The sequence below is a fragment of the Cyanistes caeruleus genome, chromosome 1 (genome assembly GCF_971803275.1).
Source record: "Cyanistes caeruleus chromosome 1, bCyaCae1.hap1.1, whole genome shotgun sequence".
In the NCBI taxonomy this organism is placed as follows: domain Eukaryota; kingdom Metazoa; phylum Chordata; class Aves; order Passeriformes; family Paridae; genus Cyanistes; species Cyanistes caeruleus.
Window position 1 is genome coordinate 134,970,060 of NC_141701.1, and position 22,057 is coordinate 134,992,116.

The following is a 22,057-nucleotide window of genomic DNA, read 5'->3' on the forward strand; positions in this document are numbered from 1 at the left end:
ATCAAGGTTTCTTTCAGCTGCAACTGTAAGCTGAACTTTGAAGATGAGAAGTTCAGTCCTCTTTACTCTCCCTCAGTGTTCTGTTGCCCATTTTCAAGGCCTGAATGGCAATGTCTGATCTTGATTAATGAGATACTGGATGCGCATGGAGTAAATATATTTCAAACAAAACTCAAAATATAATTAATCCTTTGATCAGTGACATCCAGCAAGTTGAACTCTTTGCTGTTTATGAATTGGTCATAGTATTTTCTTCTCATAAATAAGAATGATGCTATGTGCATTCATATATCATAAGCTGGAGTTTTCTCATGGGTCAAGGCTATTAATTAGGACATGAATAAGGGGCATAGATAATTAATCTACCTCTTTCAGTGTCCTTAAAATGTCTTTCTCTTCAAAAATCCAAATGAGCAATATTTCCTCCAGCATGTATAGGAAAGATACTGTAACACACAAGAGAATAGGATGTTAATAAGATTGTCATACATACAATACCAATTCAAATGTATTGTGATGTAAATTTGTTGCTAGGAGGCACCAGAACACGGAAAAAACTGTGTAACTCTCTGTGGCAGTCTTGGGTTGCATAGTCTCTTTGGGTTCCACACCGCAGCCTAATAACTGAAAAGCAGGGCAGAGCCAGAAGGGATGTCTGCCTCATACCACTCTAAAGCTCCAGCCTATGCAGAGTTCACAGAAACACAGAATCCCCATAAATGACCTTTTTTTCAGCCCTGTGTATCTTTTCTACAAAGCCTGGATGCTTTGGGAGAATTTCACAGGCTGTTCTTGCTGGGATAGACGAAATATGTAAATGGCAATGTTTTCACTTTTTTTGATAGTTAAGAAATGCAGGCGGGCTGGGACCACTCGTTGAATTGCTGCATTCTAAGAATGAAGAAGTCAGAAGAAATGCCTGTTGGGCTGTTATGGTCTGTGGAAGTGATGAACTAACTGCTGTTGAACTATGCAGGCTAGGGTGAGTAGAAGTAGTATCAAAAGACAAAATAAATTTTTTGATGACAGAAGTCAATTTAAGTCAATCTTTACATATTTATAGCAGAATTACAAAGCTTTCTGATACTACTTTCTTAAACTACTTTTGCACCACAGATGTTACAAATGAAATGGTATTGATTTTAAGGAACAGGATCTTCTGACAAAATGTAAGCCTGTAGAGAGTACCGTCTAGAATTATAAAATATTTATTGTTTCTCTGACTGAATTAGGCTTTATATTGAAGATAACTTACATCAGTCAATACTAGGGACTACAGTGCCCCATACATTTGAAACTGAAGTAAAGGTTTCAGACTAAGTTTAATATACAGTAAATTGTACTTGCTACATACAGACTAGATTAGATTTACATGCTCTGGTTAACTGCAGGTATGCTGAAGTGTCACAGAAAAGTGGCTCTGTTTTATTCTTTCTTAGGAACTCCAGTTCCATGTATTAATAGCTGTATTACAAAAGCTGGTTTAGGTTGTAAGAATTATGGCACAGGACTCCTCAGACAAGGCAACTCTTTTAGCTACTGTTAAATTAAAATAAATGTAATTGCCCTGCTCCCTCTGCTGGGCACTTCTCTGGTGACTGTGCAGATACTTTAAATCCATCTATGAGGGAGTTTCTGAGATTCTCCGAAATTCAGATCATGAGGAGACCTCAAGGTGATATTATTCATCTATCCTAGCATATGACTGAATAAGGTGCACTGACACATTTTTGCTTGGGAAATTACTGATCCTGAGAGAGTTTCACAACTTTCTGAGGTAACATGTTCCAGTGCTGGAATATCCTTACACTTAGAAGGGGTTTCTCAGTTTTAAATAGCCCTTAAAAGAAATCATGTTGTCCTGCATTCAGTGCAATTGAATAGCCACTTTTTATAGAAATTAGAGTTTAACTCACTGAATTTTCTCATTTTTCATGTCCCTCTCTGTTTCTTTTTCATGACAAAGTAAAAATGTTAGACAAGTTTTGTTTGTATCATTTCATGACACATCTCTGAATTTCTCTAATTTTTTATGCCATTTTGAAGTACCATCTTCTAGCCTGGATTAAGTACTTCAGGTGAGGTCATAGCACCACCAAATAAAGCTCAGTAATTATTTTCTCTATCTTGCATATGGCACTGTTCTAATCTAATCCTTTTTTGTGACATTATCAAAGCAGGACTCTAGTTTATGTGTGCTTCAAGTTTGACAGCATATTATTGATAATAATACATTAGGCATAGTTTTTCAAGTAGTCAGGCACTACTTCATGTTATTTTCATGGAGATCATATTTTCCTGACTTGCTTATAAGTGTCCAAGTAGGAATAAATGAAAAGACTTACAAAAGTCAAAATGTATCTCAAATTCAGCTCATATCTCACATCTACTTCTTCTGCCTATATGTTAAGTCAATTAGCCTATTGCAGCAAGGACTAGACTGACTTTTCATGATTGATTCTTGACAAATACATAATGGCTATTTCTCATCTCTAGTTGCTTGCCAACTGATGGTTTAATAATTTCATAGGGTGTTCTTCAGACACTGAAATTTGGCTGAATGATCTCTATTATAATTTCCTTGTTCATAGTTTTTCAAAACTAGATAGTGTCTTTGCCCTTCTCCACTCTTCAGCCATCTAGCCTAGAATTTTCCAATACAATTATAAATAGTTCCAATGTTGCTTTTGCGAATTCATAGAGTGTATGAGTTAAGTGTCCTTAGGGACTGCTAACCTTGTCTCCTCAAACTTATCCTAGACATTTTAAGACTACTGTTTCTACTTCCTTGTTAATATTATTGCCAGGCATCTCCTTGAAACCTTTCTATGAAAACTGAAGCAAAAAAAGGCACCAGAAATTTCAGTCTTTTCTGTGCCATCTGTTGTGAGTTTTCCTTCCACACTGAGTAAGAGACCTACATTTTCCTCTCTGACTTGTAGCATATGAAACATTTCTTTTTGTTTTGGTTCCTTATTAGTTGTGTCTTACTTGGCCTGTCATTTTGCAGGTTTGTCCCTTACTTTTTCTATTCTGTTGGAAGTGACAGTGTTTCCAATTCTGTTTGATTCCTGGCTTTTTTTTTGTTTTCATCTCTTCATGGGATTTTTGGTGCAGCTGTTTTATTTGTCTGGTTTTGGCTTATTTTTCTTCCATATGAGGGTAATGTGCCATTGTGCCTGTAATGTCATTTGATTTAGACCCTGCTGTACACATTAGCCTTTATTCATTTTCCCCTTTCAAATTGTTTCCTGTGTTACTTGCTGCTTATCTGCAATATGCTGTGGACATACAGCCTGAACTGCTCTTCCTGAACTATCTTCTCCCACTGCTCTCTTCCGTAAGAAATGGATGTCATTTGCCTTGCCTGAAAAGCTTGCTCTCTGGAATTCATCTGAATTCATCTATTCAGAAGTCTACATTGTAGATGTCCAGAGCTTAGGTTCCCTGCATAGTTCACAGATATATATATATATATTTTGTATATATAAAAGTGATTCCTTGGGATGTGAAGAATATCTGAATGTGTGCATAGTCACACATGCACAGATAGGAATTTGAATATAAACTCTTACACACGCAGTATGCGTGTATGCGAATATTCTCCCGATACAGTTTCCTGTATTTTCTTAGTGAGGTTTTCCCAAATTTTTCAGATCAAAAGTTGTCAATTTGTGGGTTTCAGCACCAGAAAAAGCTTAGGGAAATTAATGCATGTCTTCCCATGTCCCCGCATTACTATTTGTTTCTATTTCCATGCTGCAAAAATCCTGCTGTTCTGGTGGTGTTGATACAAGTCCTTGTTTTTCCACGCTTGTTCATGTTTAGCAAATATCTGCCAGCTGTGCTCCCCCAAACACAGTAACAGTCCTAGACCAGAAGGATTCACACATTGCATAATGCACAACTGGATCTGCAAATTGCCTTGCAGCTGAAAAGAGAGAGAAAGAGAAGGAGAGAGGTTGCCTGGACTGTATCATATGGTCTGCTCTGATCATTATTCCTTTTACATCTTTTTTTCTCCAAAGTTCTCTATGGTGCATAACATCCTTCTAGATAAAAGGCTGTGGCATCCTGTCTGCCTTTCTTTAGGTAGCATTTAACTACCTAAAGGAATTGTTTTTGCTTTTGAGCACTGCACGATGTTTTCCTTCCCTAGAGAAGGAATTCTGTGCAGCACGGCCACTCCTTTCTGGCCCAGAGGGCACAGGATCAGCACTTAGAAGTTAATCTATCTTGGCCTTGGTAATGCTGAAAACTAACTCTGAGATGTATAATAACATTTAATTAGTATTTAATGATGAATTAGCTTTTGTATTTTATTTATCAGGGCTTTAGACATCCTAGAAGAAATTAATCAGTCAACAAAGCGTAAAAATAAGTTTAGTGAAGCTGCTCTGGAAAAGCTACTTGATAACAATCTTTCCCAAAAGTACAGCCGGATGGGATATTTATCATCAAGTAATATCATTACTAATGGATTCTATGATTGTGGTCAGGTAAGCTATTCTAAACAAATTACTCTATTTAGAAAGAGTAAGATTTTCCTCTTAATTTAGAAAGAGTACTGTAGAAACAGCCAAAATCTTACTACAGCAAATACTTTGTTTTGTTGTCCTGAAATTTCACAGCTGTTGTACAGATTTCTTTTGGTTGCCTTTCTTAATGGATGAAATCATCATAATAATATTCCCTAGTTGTGATCTTCCCAATCCTATCTGAACCTCAGACCTTTCCAGATCCTTTATCAAACTTCAGTTTTTCTGGTCTCTCTCCCTGCACTATACTTAATGCTAACTTGACATTGTATGACCTATGGACGTTTTGTTTGTTTATTTTTACAGAAGGAAGCAAAGAGTTCATATTTTCACCCTGGTCATAACCCTTTCTCTCACAAAACAAGTGTTTGTATATAAGGACTGACTCCGGTATCACTTATTAGTGCTGTGGTCAATTTAAATATAAGGAGGACTTTTCAAAATACCCAGATGAATTAGAAATACCAGTCTTACTGACAATCAGTGAAATACCTGCTCTTAAAGCACTTGGTTGCTTCTGAAAATTCCATCCTGTGTTGTAAACCCTTCAGAGGCAGGAACATTTCCTTATTCTGGAACTATTTGGAATGCTTCAAACCAATAACTACAAGCTAATAAATTTATAAACAATCTTTTCTAAGAAAAATTGATGAAGAAAATGTAAACTAGTAAGAAAATAATTTCAGGTATTTTGACTGGCTTTATAAGCTGTTACACAGTCTTTGGTTTAAGATTAGGAATTTTAAATTACTGTTTAGGTACCTTTAAAATATATTTTTTCTCTGCATCTTTAACTGAACAGAACACCTTACATTTTATGCTAATTTTATTGCAGATAAAACATGGAGAGAAATTTTTGTCTTTGGAAGAACTAAGCAAGCAAGAGCTTACTGACCGTCGGGCAATAATTTTCATTAATGCTAAACCCCAAGAAAGGTGAGTCATGTTAGATCTACCAGCATTTGTTGTAATAGCTCATCTTTTTAATGGTTTTCACTGTTTCCAGTACAAACTTCATTCTGTTTATCTATCTCTCTGTCTGACTGTCTGTCTGTCTATCCACACACACATATATAAAAACAGAGACATCTATTTTCTTCCCAGCACAGTGCTTTTATGCCCTAGGAGGCAAAACATTTGTATTTTATAAAATAATAATTTGGAAAATAGCTTATTCAATTGAGTTGCTTTATTTATTTTAGCCTTGAAGATTCATTCATTTAACACTCTGATTCATGATGATGGGACACTCAATGTTTTACTAGTTATAACAAAGCTTGTCAACTGCTGTAATAATTATGTCATCTGAGCTGAACGTCAACATTTGACAAAAAAAACCCTATGATTTGATGGTCCTCTTATACAGCCAAATGCACAGAATTGTAAGCACATCATTCCAAGGGGTGGGACAAAGCCAAGCATTAAGCTCTTAGGCTTGATAAAGAACCTGTGTGCATTTCTTCTCTGTTTAAGTTGAAGCCAGCCTAACAAATCTTCTTAGATTTGAACACAGGAAGTTGGTATTTGGCTTGTTTAACTGGGAGCCGTTTCCTGTAAACAGTCTCACAGATCAAAGATCGTTCTACCAATACTTTGCAAGTCCAAAAATTTCTTCTCTGCCAACACATCACATATTTGGGTTACAGTATCATTAGCTTCCCTTTTAAGCTTGTATATGATACCATAAAGATGTCTGGGAATATCTATGACAAATAGACTTCCATGCTCTTTGTTGATCCCTAGAGCTGTCCTTAACTATCAGGTCTTCATTCTTTGACTTTCATACAGATTCTTGCTTTTGCACATTGGCAGCAGCCTTACTCCCCAGTTACTTTTGCATTCACCATTGGGCATTCACTGATCTCAGAAGGAAAAAAGCTGTGGCACAGGAACTGACAGGGCTCATTGGCAGAGCTTTAAACCAGCCTGGAAGGGGAAAAGGGACAAAGCCAGGCTGACCAGTGACGAGTGATGGGATGGGATGTCAAAACCTGAGGAAAGGAGCACTAATGGGATACCTCAATCTGCCTCAGGAGGTGCTGGCTACAGTGTACCACACCTGAAATGTTTCTACACTAATGCACCCTCATGAGGGACAAACAATGGGAATCCAGGCTTTGGTCCAGTCCCAGAGATTTGACATTGCTGGCATAAGTGAAACCTGGTGGGATGGATCCTGTGACTGGAGTGCCCTATGGGATGGTTACAGGCTCTTCAGGAGGGACAGGCAGGGCAGGAGAGGTGGAGGGGTGGCACTCTGTGGAACAGAAGGGGTAGAATGGATGGAGCTGACAGCTGGCAATGGCACAGTTGAGCGCCTCTGGGTAAGAATCAAGGGACAAACAAATAATGCAGATGCCATCATGGGAGTCCCCTATAGACCTCCTGGCCAGGACAGTGATAAAATGAAAGAAAAAATAATTCTTTGAGGAACTAAGGAACTCTTCCAAGTCAACTGCCCTTGTCCTTATGGGAGACTTCAACGTGTCAGAAATTAACTGGGAGCATCACACACCTGGTAGAACCTGGGCCATAAGACTCTTAAAAACCTGGATGACAACTTTATGGAACAGGTCCTAAGGGAGCCATCTTGGAAAGATTCCTTCCTTGGTCTCCTGATTGTCAACAGGGTGGATCTTGTGAGCAAGTGGAGATTGGTGGCCATCTTGGCCACAGTGAAGCAATCAAGTTTAAAATCTCTGTTAACAGAAGGAAAAACCTCTGCTCTGGACCTGAGGAAAGCAGACCTCAGACTCCTCAAGGAATAGTGAGTAAGATCCTCTGGGAACATGTTTTTGCAGGTGCTGGCATCTGTCAGTGTTGGTCACTCTTTAAACATCGCCTCCTAAGGGCACAGGTTCAGGCAGTTCCCAAATATCAGAAGTCAAGCAGGTGAGGCAGAAGGCCACCTTGGCAGAGCAGGAATCTTCTCTTAGAAATAAGGCAAAAAAGGAAAGTGTATGCCCAGTGGAAGCAAGGTGAGGTGACATGGGAAAAACACAGAGTCACTGCTGGCCACTGTAGGGAGAAAATTCCTGTGGCCAAAGCTCAGCTGGAGTTGAAGCCAGCCAGAGCTGTGGGGAACAATATGAAGAGTTTTTTCAAATATACCAGTGGCAACTGGCAATGTAAAAACAGCGTTGTCCCATCACAGGATGAAGATGGTCTCCTCACAAACAGGGGCAGAGACAAGGCAGAGGTGTTTAACACATTCTTTGCCTCTGTCTTCAACATGATGATGGGCCAAGGGTGCCCTGAACTGGAGGACCATGACTGTGAGAATGATCAACTCCCAGGGAAACTTGAAATTGTGCAGGATCTGCTACTCCAGCTGAATCCCTACAAATCTATAGGGCCTGGTGGGATTCATTCAGGAATCTCAAAGAGCTGGATGATGTTATTGCACAACCTCTCTAGATGATATTTAAGCAGTCTTGGGAATACAGAGACGTCCCAGCTGAGTGGAATCTGGTGAATGTCCTGATTTTCAAGCAGTGCATGAAGGAGGATCTCAAAAACTACAGGCCTGTTAATTTCACTTCACCAGCACCTAGTAAACTTAAGGAGGAGGATATTGTAGGAGGTATTGAAAAACATCTGAAGGACAATGCAGTCATTGGTCACAGCCAGCCTGGCTTCATGAGAGGAAAGTCCTGCTCATCAAACCCGATTTCCTTTTGTAACAAAGTAACCCGTGGGTTTATCAAGCGGAGCCAGCTGATACAATGAGATTTTTGTGTTTCAGTAAAGCTTTCAGTGCTGTCTCTCATGGTGTCCTTCTGCACAAGATGTCCAGCTCACAGCTGGATAAACCCATCATGTGATGTGTGAGCAGCTGGCTCACGGGTTGGGCACAAAGGGTGTGGGGTGACCTCAGACTGGGGATCTGTCACTAGTGGGGTTCCACAGGGCTCCGTCCTTGGCCCTTCAACATCTTCATAAATGACTTGGACCCACTTGGAAGGGACACTCAGCAATTTTGCAGATGATACAAAACTGGCAGGAGCCGTTCACTCCCTCAAAAGCAGAAAGGCCCTGCAGAGACACCTCAACAAGTCAGAGGGTTGGGCAATCACTAACTGCATGAAGCTCAATAAGGGAAAGTGTCAGATTCTGCGCCTGGGATGGGGCAACCCTGGATGTACAGACAGACTGGAGAATAAGAGGCTGTTGAGCAGTGCCATGGAAAGGGACCTGATCAGTGGCAAGTTGCACATGAGCCAGCAGTGCCCTGGCAGCCAAGAGGGCCAAGCCTGTCCTGGGGGGCACCAGGCACAGCATGGCCAGCTGGGCAAGGGAGGGAATGGTCCCGCTCTGCTCTGCTGTGGGACAGCCTCACCTTGAGTGCTGGGGGTTGTTCTGGGTACCACAATGTAAGAAAATATTAAACTATTAGACAGCATTTAAGGGGGGCCATGAGGATAGTGAAGGGCCTTTAGGGGAAGCTGTGTGAGGAGTGGCTGAGGTCAGTTCATCTGTTCAGCCTGAAAAAAACAGACTGAGGGGAGACCTCATGGCAATCTACAACTTCCTCATGAGAGGAATAAGAGGGTCAGACACTGATCTCTTCACTCTTGTGACCAGGGACGGGACTCGAGGGAATGGCCTGAGGTTGTGTCAGAGGAGGTTTAGGCTGGATATTTGGAAAAGATTCTTCTCCCTGAGGGTGGCTGAACACTGGAACAGCTTCTCAGGGAAGTGCTCACAGCACCAAGCATGACAGAGTTCAAGAAGGATTTGGACAATGCTCTCAGGCATATGACATGACTCTTGGGGATGGTGCTGTGCAAAGCCAGGATCTGGATATGAGCATCTTGATGGGTCCCTTTCAACTCAGCATATTCTGTTATTCTGTGATTCCATACTTCATTTTTGATCCCTGAATTAATGTCTGGTTTATTAGTAGTTATGTTATTTCTTTCAATTAAATACCACATATGAGTATATTTATTGTCTTTTAAAATCCAAATTCCATTTTCATAGCTTCACATGCACTACTAACTCTGCAAATAACATGCAAAAATATCTTATTCTATTTCAGTGTTATAGTAGAGAATGTACAAGATGAATCATCGTCTGCTTCAGGAGCAAGCAGCAAAGAAAAAGCAAGGTATGGTTCCCAGATTTATTAGTTGTCAATGTTCTGTTATTGCTCTAACACTAGAAATAGAAGTCTGACTGAAAATAGCGACAGTTTCTGAATGGAGTACAAATACCTAAACAGAATGTTAAATATATTTTTGGAGTCTTTCTTTCACCTCCTATTTGAACTAATATTCCTTTGTCTTTCTTAGTAATCATTTGTCCTCTCTTCTCATGCTCTATTTGAATAGCTCACACTTATTTGCTCTTTTTTTCCTTCATTATCCCTTGGAAGCAGTGAAATACTGTTATTTTACAACTTGACAACCAAGACACAGAAAAATTACAGTAGAAATTTTTTCTCAGTTTAGAAACCTAAACCCATGAAATGTTCCTACACTGCCTACATGCTTCTGTATTTCTGATTAAATCTCTTCCAGTGCAGTTGACAGATAACTAAAAGCTGAGAAGGGTGTGCTCAGAGCTGTCCTGATTTTTAGACAACAGCCTAAGAATGCTTCACTCTTACAGTGCATGTCCTGATCCATATGATACACTAGCTACAGTGCTGCAGTCTGCCTCTTCATACCAAATAGATCCTCTACTCTTGTAGTGGAAAATTAATTTCCTTCTTTTACAGAAAGAGGATTTGAGTCTGTCCCTGACACCTGCAGATAGCTGATCACAAGATATTTGGGGGTTAGCAGTCTGTAGTTTGTTGTAGCTGATTACTAACAATGGGGTGTAATGAACAAGGCTTTTTACTTGAGCTGTTAATTCTCCTTACTCTTGCCAAGACCAGGCTTCTAGTCTTTGTCTAAAATAAAATACTTAACCTGTCATTTGTTCCTGTGGAAGGAAACTGAGCCATGGTCTCCCAACTGTCCTTCCTGTAAAACAGCAGCCTAATCATGACCACAGCAGTGCCTTCTGGAGAAGGCAGGTGTACATGCCTGATTCCAGGGGAATCCAAAAGCAGTTCAAATAGAGTCTCCTTGCCACCAATGGATTGGTCTCTAAACCTTGATAACAACCTGCAACTCTCCTTGGCTTTTCTCTTAGCCAGCTTAGTGAGCTGACCATTTATCATACTGGTTTCTGTGGGTCCCAGTCCTGGGTCCCTAATTTTCCTTCCTTTATGGTAAAAGAAGCTTTGGCAATGGCTAAGGGCTGTGAGATCTAGTCAGTGACAGACATTACAAAATGCAGGCTTGGGAAAAAAAGAGGAATGGTATGTCTGTTGTAGGAGCTGATGTACTGTGTTTCCAATTTTTATGTTGGAGCTCAGTCATGAACTGTGATGCCCTACTGTCTGTACAGGTGTTTTATTGGCAGACGTAATGGCTGATTTCTGACACTGCTTGTATATTTCTGTGTATGTTTTTTATCTGCACTTGAGAAATGAAATGTGCAGTAACAAAATCAAGACAAAAATGAAACCTGCTTTTGATCTCAATAGTTCAGTGGTATCTCCAATAGAGGAAAAACAGAAGTTACCTGGACAATGGTGTTCACTTAGCAAAAGCAGCACTAGGGAAAAAGGCTTGAAGTATTATACTTTGAGTTATATTTGAATATGTTTGAATTATATTAACTTATTTAGAACAGACATGCAAATTATTGACAGATAATAGCTACTGACTGTGAATGTTTGAGGTTTTGACTTAAATCAGGACCCTGAAACTGTCAGACTCGTCTATCAAAAAGTTATTGACTTACAAGGCAGACATTCCCATTTGACTAGTTATTTGGACTTCTGAAAGCACTTCTGAAAGCAAGCACTTCTGAAATTCAGTTTAAATTATTTTATAGTAGATACTTGAAATGGATAGTACGAATTGCACTGTGGAAGGTTCCTGTTTCAGGATGCACCAGAGTAGATACAGCAGCCTGAGTGCCTTAGGAGGCCTGTCCCAGCTTCTGCTCCCTTGCAGGTCCTCCTGCTGCCCTGCATGTCCTGCCCAGGACCCACTGTGCCCATGCCAGTTTACTCAAAGAGAGCAGAGGCATGGGAGATACTGAGCCCCAGTTATGTTTTCTCTGCACCAGTGGAGAGTTCCTTCACCTTGGAAGATGCCCTAGAGTCATAGGCCATTTTGTATAGTCTCAGTAGCTGGGAGACCTGTTCTTACAAGATAATATATTTGTTTATTACAGTGTGTGATGAGGATACACTTAGATAGTTGCATTTTAATGTAATTTATGTCAATTACAGTGTAAATAACTGCTCTGTTTGCAATAACTCTTGAAAAGCAAAAAAATTTTCTTTAGGAAAAAACAAATACCTGCCTCAATTTCCTATAGTAAACCTTGCAGGGGTACAAGGACTCCTTTCTTCAAGTGTGAAATAATTGCTTTTGAATGTCACGATCAAGTTGTATGATTTATAACCCCATTGTCATTCATTTTGAATCCATAATTCATACATCATTATTATTATTAATTTGTGAGATATATGGGAGTTACTTGAAGGTCAGTAGCTGACTCCAAGTCTCAAACATGCTTAGACTTTTTCTTACATATTTTTTTCCTTTGATCATATGTTTCTGTTCATCATTATTTTGCAAAGTACTACTGAACACTGTTTAAAGCCATTGTTTTGAAAAAGTGATACTACTTTGTATAAACCATAGTTGAAAGGCAAGAGAAAGGGCAGCTGTAATTGTCTGCTGGAAATGTCTGAATTAGATGTGAGGAAGTGCCTGGTTGATAGTTTGACATATATTTTCATTGACAGCAACGTTTTTAATCAGGCAGTTTCATATCTGATATACACATTGACTAGGCTAAAATATTGTATTCAATGTAGACTAATAAATATGTAATTATTCCATCCCATGTTTCAGTACTGCATTTAAGGAAATACTTCCCAATGCTCAGTTGTTCCTTTTCAAAAGAAAACGAGGGCATTTAAGCTATGCAAAATGGGAAAGAAAACAGGCATCATGGCTGCTTTTTGATGGTAGAATATCGTATTGGCTGCCTTCTTCCTCTGGCTGATGCTCTGGTGACCTGTTGGACTCTTATACTAAAGTTGCAAAGAATCAGAAACAGCTTGGAGACTATTAAAGTGCCATGAGCTCTTCTTTGCAATATTCCTCTGCTTTCACAGCAAGCAGTCTCACTACTCGAAGACAGCTCTGAGAAATGAGAGTGATTTTTTTTCTGATGTCACAATTCCCGCTGGCAAGAAAATGGGGATTAAAAAAAGAGGCCAGGAAAAAAGACAGTAGAAGTCTCCTGTAGTGGTTACCAGTTACTTTATAGCACTGAGCTGTAAGACAGCAGCTCTACAGTTCCTTATGAGATAAGGTTTGGACAGATATGATGAAGAGTTGAGGAGTAAGGTAGAGACAAAAGACAACCTTAAATCAGCTGTTCCACCAAGGAACAGAACATAGTCATACCAGAGAGAAATAAGCAGCAGCAAAAAACCCAAACAAATCACGGTTCAAACCCATCTCTCTCGGGTGTTTTGTTCCTGAAAATTGGAAAGGAGGATAGTAAGTGTGATTCTAGAGTAATTTGAATAGATAGGAATAGGAAACAAATTCTCCTATAGCACTGTAATTTAATAGTGCACTTCTCATGGAGAAAAGAAAGTACTGAGAGTACAGAAAGGAAGAAGGGGAAAAAGGGCAAATGGTAAAGAAACAAGAATTATAGCATTTATAGATGTTGTTTTGAAAACCTTCTAAACTGGACACCAGAGAGTTAGGAATAATTCAGGATATTTTTAAACACGGTATTTTTAACCATAATGTATAAATGGATAAATGGATGAGTAGATAGCTATTTAATCTAGCATTATAAGGTTCTCTGGCTATAGTTAGATAAGTCAAACTAGATAAAGAAAACTGTTTGTCTGCTTTTTTTCCAAGTGTAAGTGTAATTAATAACCAGAACAGTTTATTTAAGAGGTTGGTGAATTTTCTATAATTTTAAGATTAAATCTTAATTGGTTAGCCTTCTAAAATAATGTGCTTTGTGACACCTATGAAAAGGGCTTTTTGTGAATATGGTAAATCTCAATAGGTTAAAGAAAAGTTTGCAAAGTATTCTGAAGACAAATTGCTTGAATTGAACGACTGATAATGGTGTATGCCCTTTTGCTTTGTTCAGTGTCTTCCATCTTAAGAGTGCTATTCATAGTATAAATTTTAAGAATAATTTGAAGAGCATACAGTAATGATAGTGTGTCCTGGAGCCATGTACTCTAGTGGTCCTTTATTTCTTTTTTTCTTTTTCCTTCCAAGATCATCAGAAGTATTACAGATTTAAAAAAATAAGCCAGAACTGTTAAATGGAGGAAAGAAGTTTTGTTGTATTTCACAGTAAAAATTTTCGGGATCTATGCTGAAAAAAGCCATAATGCTTACAAAACACCAGTTTCATGTGTTCCCACAAATGAAAGGTCCTAAATTGTCTGATTGTATAGCCCTTAATAATACTTCTGATAAGATACTGATTTTATAGTTGCTGCATAACTTGGGAAATGCACAGTATTTAATTTGAGCAGAGCAGTCATTTCATTTATACTTCTGCTGGGTGCTTAAGATGCCTGTTCAGGATCATAGTCATTTTTCAGATCCTGAGCATTAGTAAAATATGAAGCATGTGCAATGAAAAAGAGTCAGAAAAAACACAGACTTGTTGCAAAATCTTTCATTGACAAGCCATGCTGTAGTTTGCATAATGCTTGAAGTACCTGAACTTGCAAGTGCAGAGGCTGTCTTTTGGAATGTCCTGCCAAGATTTCAGCTGTGCTTTTGATACCATTTTTCCCTTTATTTGAAGACCAGGTTTTAATCAAGTAAAAACTCACTGAAGTTCATGAGTTTTAGTTCATATCCATACAGAACTAAACCATAACTAAAAATATGTCTTTTATGTATATAGTAGGTAAGTAAGTGTCTTCTTGTCTATATAATCCATACGTGGGAAAGGTATATCAGAGCCATAAACTAAAAATAAAATGAGAATTGACAACAATGTTAATATGGAGCTAGTGGCATTTGTTCCTTACCATCTCCTGAGGACATGTTCCACAAGTGTTCTCTACAGCTTTGTAGATTTTGGATATTTGTTATCAAGAGAAAAGATGTCTTTTACCTTCCACCTCTCCCTAGTCAATTTGTCAAATGTCCTGTTGGAGAACTAATGTATTTGAATTTGAACTTTAGAGATTACAGTGTTCTAGATAAGTGTATAATTTTTTTTTTTTTTCTGTGTAAGAAAAGGGAAGGGGAAAAAAGAGGAGGAAAAACCAAAAGAAGTTACTGAAGTTGCAGTTACACATACAGTCCAGGAGGAAATAAACCCAGAAAATTCCCATTGGCTACCACCACCTGACTTCATTTTAATGGATTACATTAATGATGCTTCCAAAACAATTCTACCACTAACTTCTACTCGGGAACAGGTTGTGGCTCTTGCACAGTGAGTACCAAATCTTATTTCCATAAGCTGAATTGTTAAAATAACTGTTTTCTTACCCAAGGTAAACTATTTCAAAATAGTTATTTTCCCATGTTTAAGTGGAATCCAAATCAGCTTTGACCCAGAATGTTGACATATTTAGATTTTTAGCTTATTGTTTCTAATTTTGTTGCAATTAACTTAATGTATTTTAAAAGAAAGTATCACTTGCAACAAAAGAGTATCAATTTCTCATTTTAAAAATATTCTTATAGACAATTTCAGGTTCTTTTTCACATTTATACATCTGTACTGATTCTTTCCAGTGAACACATCAGCTGCATATAGCATCTACATCATGAAGGAGCCCCAGAGACCTAGGTTTTGCAAAGCCTAAAAGCATCGTTAGAACCCAAATCTAATAGTCTAGATGGCTGCAAGATGTATCATGTCTGTTCTTTCTCCTACCATCTTTCCTGCCTACTTGGTTTTGGAACCCCTTGGGACAGAAACTCTGTGTTTTGTATTCTATAGAACTAAAAGCATAAGACAAGTCTTCTAACATAGCTTTTAAGTGCTCTTGCAATTAATATCCTGATGATTTAATAGTGCTAGAATATTTTAATAGTGCATGTACAGACTGTTGGTATCAACGTGTGATTCATTAGTTACACTGACTACTCAGCCTGGGCACCAATCAAGCAGTGTGTCTGTTTTCATCTTCTCCATAGTTTAACCTTTGTATCTTAGCAGTTTCCAGGCTGCCTCCTGAATCTGGAGAGTTTGGTGTCAGATCCCACTTACTCTTACAAAAAATTTGTTACTTTTACTAACTCTCATTTTTAATGAAGTCATCTAATGTGATATGAGGAATGAATTTTCCATTGATTGCAGAATTTGACAGGACAGATATTCATGCTTAACTATCCAACTGTGTATAAATCATGATGCCTTCCTCAAGGTGGAATCCATAAAATTCTCTTTTAAACCCGCTCTTCTAACACACCAGTGAAATAATTGCAGACACACAACCCAGTGAAATCATGGGAAATTTAAGTAGAATGTTTTCTGTGGGGATTTTTCTGTCTGTGTTCCATTTCAGGCAGCTGCCTGAATAGCATGTGTTGAATAGGGACTGGGGGAGAAGGCAGCTGCAGCATCCCTCAGCAGCTTGGCAGCCTGGCTGGAGTTCCTCTTGTGCTCATTGGGGTGGGGGTCAGGCTGGATGAGGGGACATCAGTAATGCTGGATGTCTCCTTTGGAAAAAACACAGCACCTTTGTGTGGTGGTGAGCAAGCTGGCTGAGACAGCACTGCTCTCTTTAATGAGGGCTGGCCATGGGCACACACAGCACTGCCTTAAGCTCCACACTTTGTCATTATCAGTTTCAAGATACCCTGTCTGACCGACTTAGTGATAGCTCCCTGTGCCTATGCCCATGCTATTGCAGCCTCAACTCTAAATTTTGAAAAATGAGGCCTTGGAGGTTGCCTTGCTTATGCTGGGCAGAGGAACACATTCACTGCTTCTGCAGAGGAGGAGATGCAGGTTTTAGCTCCCTGTCTGAAGCAATGGCTTGTGATTTTCCTGTCAGCTCTGCAACATCTTGTCCAGAGTGAGAGACCTCAATAACATTTGCGCTTGTGGCTGACACACTAAAGGGAACAAAGGTCTTTGCATAGAATGACCCTGCACAGGAGAGATGAAGGGGGGTGTGTGTGTGTGTACTGGGAGACTTACAAACCACAGCTTGGTCCTGTGTGTGTGCAGTCCCCCAGAAAAAATGCTTTTTGCAGAGCTTACACTGACAGCAAGTTCTGATCTGTTGCTGTTTCTGAGCCATGTGTTCTAATGGATAAATACAGCTCACCCCCAAAATACTTTCAGTGTAAGAAAGCACATGTAGAAGATAAGTACCTTCAATGAATTCAGCTACTTTACTATGTTGGGATCATTACCTATGGCTTTATTTTTGTCATACATCTTCTCATGCCATTATTACTGTTTAAAACAAATGATAGATCTGGGGACTATATAATGTAACTCACCTAATCTGTCACCTGTAAACATGAACATCAGCTTCTGTAATTACTTCCTCAGTAATTACACTGCTATTGATGACTTTTTCTGAGGACTTTGTGCCTATACTACACCTCTCCAGAATCTTTGCTTTTGCACCTTGGTTTAGGTTTATGACAAATATGAATGACCTGAGTTAAGGTTATCTGTATTTATCAGTAAGCATATTTAAAATACCAGTTACTGAATTAAAAAAATTAATTAGGCAGACATAGAAAAAGTATTGCAGTCTTAAAGGTCATTCACTTCTTGCTTCTATACATTTCACTGTGCTGCATTTTTGCAAGAAATACAGGAGGAATTATAGATGTAATTGATCCTGGTATGCATTTGGAACAGGTTTGTTGCAGACAAGATGGGTGGCTCTGTTGGAAGAGAGCAACTACATAACTTCTTCTGGGAACTCGACTTGAGTAAAATAGAATTTGAACTGAAAAGCAATGTTGTGCCTATCGGGAAAATCAAAAGAGGGACGTTCTATCACAGAGCCTTACTTTTCAAGGTACATTATAATTTATTTTGCAACATAACATATTGTTCTTAAATGGATAATAGAAAGTATATTTGCATCAGTATAATACGGTATTTATATCCATGTAAAATTTCTTGTATACAGTTTCATAATTTTTCAACAGCAAAGTTGATTTCCCAGTGAATGAAAGCCAGCATCGCTTCCTTCCGTAAACATTCTTGTTGTCATTAAATTGTCTTAAGTGATATCAGCAGAATATTTGATAAATGGCAAAAAGCCAAACTATTTGATTTGGAGTCAAAACATTTTCCATTTTCTGTAAACTGTAAAATATTGAATTATGCAGCTTCCTTCTTTTTCCATGCTGCAAATGTAAACTTGTTGGGACAATTTTTATTTGGTATCTATCCAGTATTCTGTCATAGTATATAACAGCTTCTATGTTCTAACTTCTTAGAAATAAACTGGGTTTCTTTCTGTTCTAAAAGAAACTCAAAAGTTTTATTTCTTCCTTCTACATATGAAGATATGTAGTGCATCCTGTCCTATCCTTTTTCCTTGGCTGGACTTTTTTTCTTTCTTGAATGGAAAGAAATGGAGAAACAAGGGCCTAGCACGTTAAGCAGGAAGGACCTAGGAAAGAGTACACAGCAGAAAGAGTACAACCCAAAATTTATGGTATCCATAGAGAGAGAAAGTTTCCAACTTATTTTATGACATTCTGAGGGCATGAATTAATTATGCTCCACTGTCCTAAGAAACTTTTGTAGGGACAGGTCATCTCTCTTAAAGCCACTCTAAGCAATGGATATCCATGTCCATTTGTAACAAGTTAAAAATCTTCCAGGATTTTATTCCTTCCCAGCAGATGTGTGTTGAAAAAGCAGTTTGGTAGCTGGAAACCATTATAGGTCTGTCTGTGATAGTGCAGCCCAGAGGAGAGGCAGGTGTTTCATCTAGCAGACACTTGCCTCGCATTTCATTGCTTACCACATTTCCAGGGCTGAAAAGCAAGGAGTGTGCTTTGGAGTGAAGCAACAGTTCTAAACTTACACTGATAAAAATGTTACATTTTTACACTTAATATTTCATACTAGCTACATGTGTGCAGTGTGCCTACACCTCGTTGCTTGAATAGACTTCAAAATATTATTCAGAAGTTGAGTCTTCCAAGTAGGAAAAAACCCTTTTCTGAGTACTGTGGGTGTTGCACTTAGTTTGAGATCTGAAGGACTGGCTAATAAACAAATGTATCAGTATTTTAAAAGAGTTTAAATGAGTGTTTTTCATGCTGTGAATAGAATATGCAAGAAATAATGTTTTAAAGCCTATACTTTCTATGCAAAACCAACAACAAATGTTTGAAGTTTGGAACACTTCAGAAATCTGTGAAGTCTGCTTCAAGAAAGCTCTGGGCCTTGTAGGTTTTTGTTTTGTTTTTAAGCATCACTGGGCCTTGCTGTATATTACAGAAGCTGCATGAATGGACTGTGATTAATTTTTTTCTTTCTTTTTTAGGTGATAGCAGACAGAATTGGCATTGGCTGTAGTTTAGTTCGTGGCAAATATAACAGAGCTTGGAATGAAGTGAAGTTGGTTGAACACTCTCCTAAAGGGCTTCTGCTTCCTCCTCAAGAGTATATTGTAGATCTAATGTTTGAACCAGGCAGTTTGCTAAAGCAAGGAAGTGCAAAGGCTGATCAATACAAACGTATTTAATCATCTTGATGACTTTCACCAAAATAAATATTTTCAATATCTTTGCAGTGCTGTATTTATGAAACATGGGGGGGTTCATATCCAGCTATCAAAAAGAAGTGTATCTGGTTTGTTGTCTTAAAAGTTTAATTAAATGTGGTTTTGGTATCTAGCTTCAATGCTTAGAAACTTTGTTAATTTTTTTGTACTATTTTAAGACTATATTGCAAAACTACAGATTAAAATTTGGTAATGAATAATATCTGGTGTGTGCTAACATTACAATGGTTATTAAATAGGTTAAATTCCAATACAACATATTCTTATTTTTTTTTTTATAATTTTCCTTCAAATCCCATGCACATTTATAGGAATTCGATGTCCATAAAGCAAGAAAATGTGACATCTGATGAAATGACACCTAAAAGCAACTGGACAATTTTTGTGTGAAATAACCCAAGAACTGAGAACTAGAACTACAAGAACAGTATACTTTCAGCCTCTGTAGAAAAAAAAAATCCCATTTATATTTCTTAGAACTTGGCAGATTTAATATTTACATATATTAGGATACTCTGGATTAAAGTAAATACTGTTTGTCCAGGCACAGGAAAGACAGATGATTGACAAATTAGTGCTTATTTCTGACTTGAAGATAAAATGGACTCCAAGAAGGCAGCGGATTTAGACAGGGAATTTGTATTTCTTGCAGCCTTGGGTAACATGGTGTTGCTGAAGAGTGGCAGTGCTTTTAAGAGAGGTAAAATACTCGCTAGAACACTCTGGTAAACACTTCCTGGTGAAACTGTCAGGAATGTACTGGAGTATTTCAAAGAGCACCGCTATCAATTGAGTTTACTGTGGAAAACTGAGAGAATGTACTGTGCAGCAGTTAGGCCAGTGCAGGCAACGTTGTACAGAACTGAATTTCTGAAGACCAGAACACCTACAACACGGCATTTACTTCCTGCCTACCAAAAATGTGATTAAAAAATTTGGGGTCTGTGTTCTTTTAATTTTAATGTTTGTATAAGCACAGTCACTTGCCTTGACTGCTTTGGGTTGAGGAAGAGGTTTGTATCTGTTGTATTCATTACTGCTCATGAGCATGATCCCACCACTCCCTCTCTTTCCTCCTCTGACATGCAGCATGATTTCCTGGTAGCCCTTAGGGGAACATTTTATCTTTGTGTTGTAAATTCACTTATATGGCTTCATGTTCATTTTTTTTTTTTTTTGCCTTATGTTCAACAGTCCTCTAGACATCAGAATGAAAAAGAAATCTGGAAACAAAATGCAGGATGTGCTGGCAGAACTGAGAGAAGGGTGAGGATGTGTTTCTTATCATTGCTATGTAGCAGGTAGGAGGCTGATGGAAAGTCATATGCTCTCACTGACAGGTATGATTGGGTATAGAAACCCACAACTTTGAAAGTCCAGTAAATTGAAGTAAAATAGGAATTAATTTCCTGCTAGCTATCATTTTGTATAGTTTTATTACATTGGAATTTCATTATTTTGTATTGGAACCATAATGTTAAAGTATGACTTACTGTGTTTGAGGAGGTCTTGAAAAGAAAGCAATTTCTGTTGTTTCTATATGAATCTATAAATCTATATAAAAAAAAATAGACAAAATGCAGTTTTTCAAAATAAAAACTGTGAAATTTGTAGACATAAAAGTTTACTTTACATAAACCTATCCAAAATTATCTGAACAAATAAAACCAAATACTATACCCTGCATTGTAGAATTCAGAATTTTCTGATCCAGAAATGTAGGATCCAAAAATGTTTTGTGTCTTTCACAGTTTTGAACTTTTTTACTCTCTCGAGTTCTGTCACTTCAAAATTGTAATGCACTTTGATGTCAGAATTAAGATCTAGGTAGAATATAAACACTTCAATCTAAAATTGTTACTTTGAAAACTACACTTTATTTGTCAACTAAGTCAAGAGATGCCACACTTTTTTATTTGATGTTAATCGGGGACCTGTAGTTGTGTCCATGGCCGGGTGAAGAATTCCCCCACCCTTGATAAGAGCAGCTCAGCACACGCTCATTCCAGAACTGAATCAGAAAACAAAATGTTTAAACATTTCTACAGGGCTCAGCTGGGTGAATATTCCCAGGACGTGCCCAGCACACACCATTTGGCTTGGGCTGTGCCTGAGGGAATTGATCGCCTACCATCATTTAAGGAGCAGATGGGGAAGGGCTCATATTTCCTTTTACATAATAGTTCACTGGGCAGATCAGTCACACAGAAGGAGTCAGGCTTGATGCCTTCCTAGGCACGAACAAAACAGTCTGCAGCTACCTCATTTCAGGATCTGTTCTGGCCACTAAGCAATCTGCACCCCTTTTTGAAGATCTGCTGTCATGTAGAAAAGAATGTAGGATTAATAGACTACAGAAACAGAAAAGTCAAGCAACCTCTTCAGCTTAATATTTGGGAGTAGCAATCAGGCTTTTCCTTTGGGAGAAAGTAGTGTGGGTCTCCAGTACCTACTTCCAGAAACGTTCTTATATTTTACTGCCTAGACATGTGAACTTCTATTGTAAAATGTAGAAACTGTGCCCTACTTAGGACAAGATCCTCATGATTAAGTGCTCTCCTGCAAGGTGAAAAGCTGTCTTAAGCAAAGGTAAGAACTGAGACAAGGTTCATTCCTCCACAGCTGTAATCACCAGGCAATGACACAAAAATGGGCCTTGTGGCCAGCAGCTCTGCAGAATGAAAACCAAATGAGAAGTGCTCAGCTTCTT

The 22,057-nt window shown here is 38.4% G+C and overlaps 1 protein-coding gene across 15 annotated transcripts in view; it reads left to right on the top strand.

Moving 5' to 3' along the window:
* ARMC3 (armadillo repeat containing 3) overlaps positions 1-19,349 on the top strand; it is a 63,068-nt gene extending 43,719 nt beyond the window's left edge. For all 15 annotated transcript variants that reach the window (XM_086860564.1, XM_023920181.2, XM_086860570.1 and 12 more), the window contains 7 exons: positions 846-982; positions 4,331-4,499; positions 5,374-5,474; positions 9,580-9,648; positions 14,856-15,059; positions 17,457-17,619; positions 19,108-19,349. In XM_086860564.1, the coding sequence (XP_086716690.1) occupies positions 846-982; positions 4,331-4,499; positions 5,374-5,474; positions 9,580-9,648; positions 14,856-15,059; positions 17,457-17,619; positions 19,108-19,308 (1,044 nt within the window). In that variant the 3' untranslated portion in view covers positions 19,309-19,349. The remainder of the gene's footprint in view (positions 1-845; positions 983-4,330; positions 4,500-5,373; positions 5,475-9,579; positions 9,649-14,855; positions 15,060-17,456; positions 17,620-19,107) is intronic.
* Positions 19,350-22,057: the final 2,708 nt, after the last annotated feature.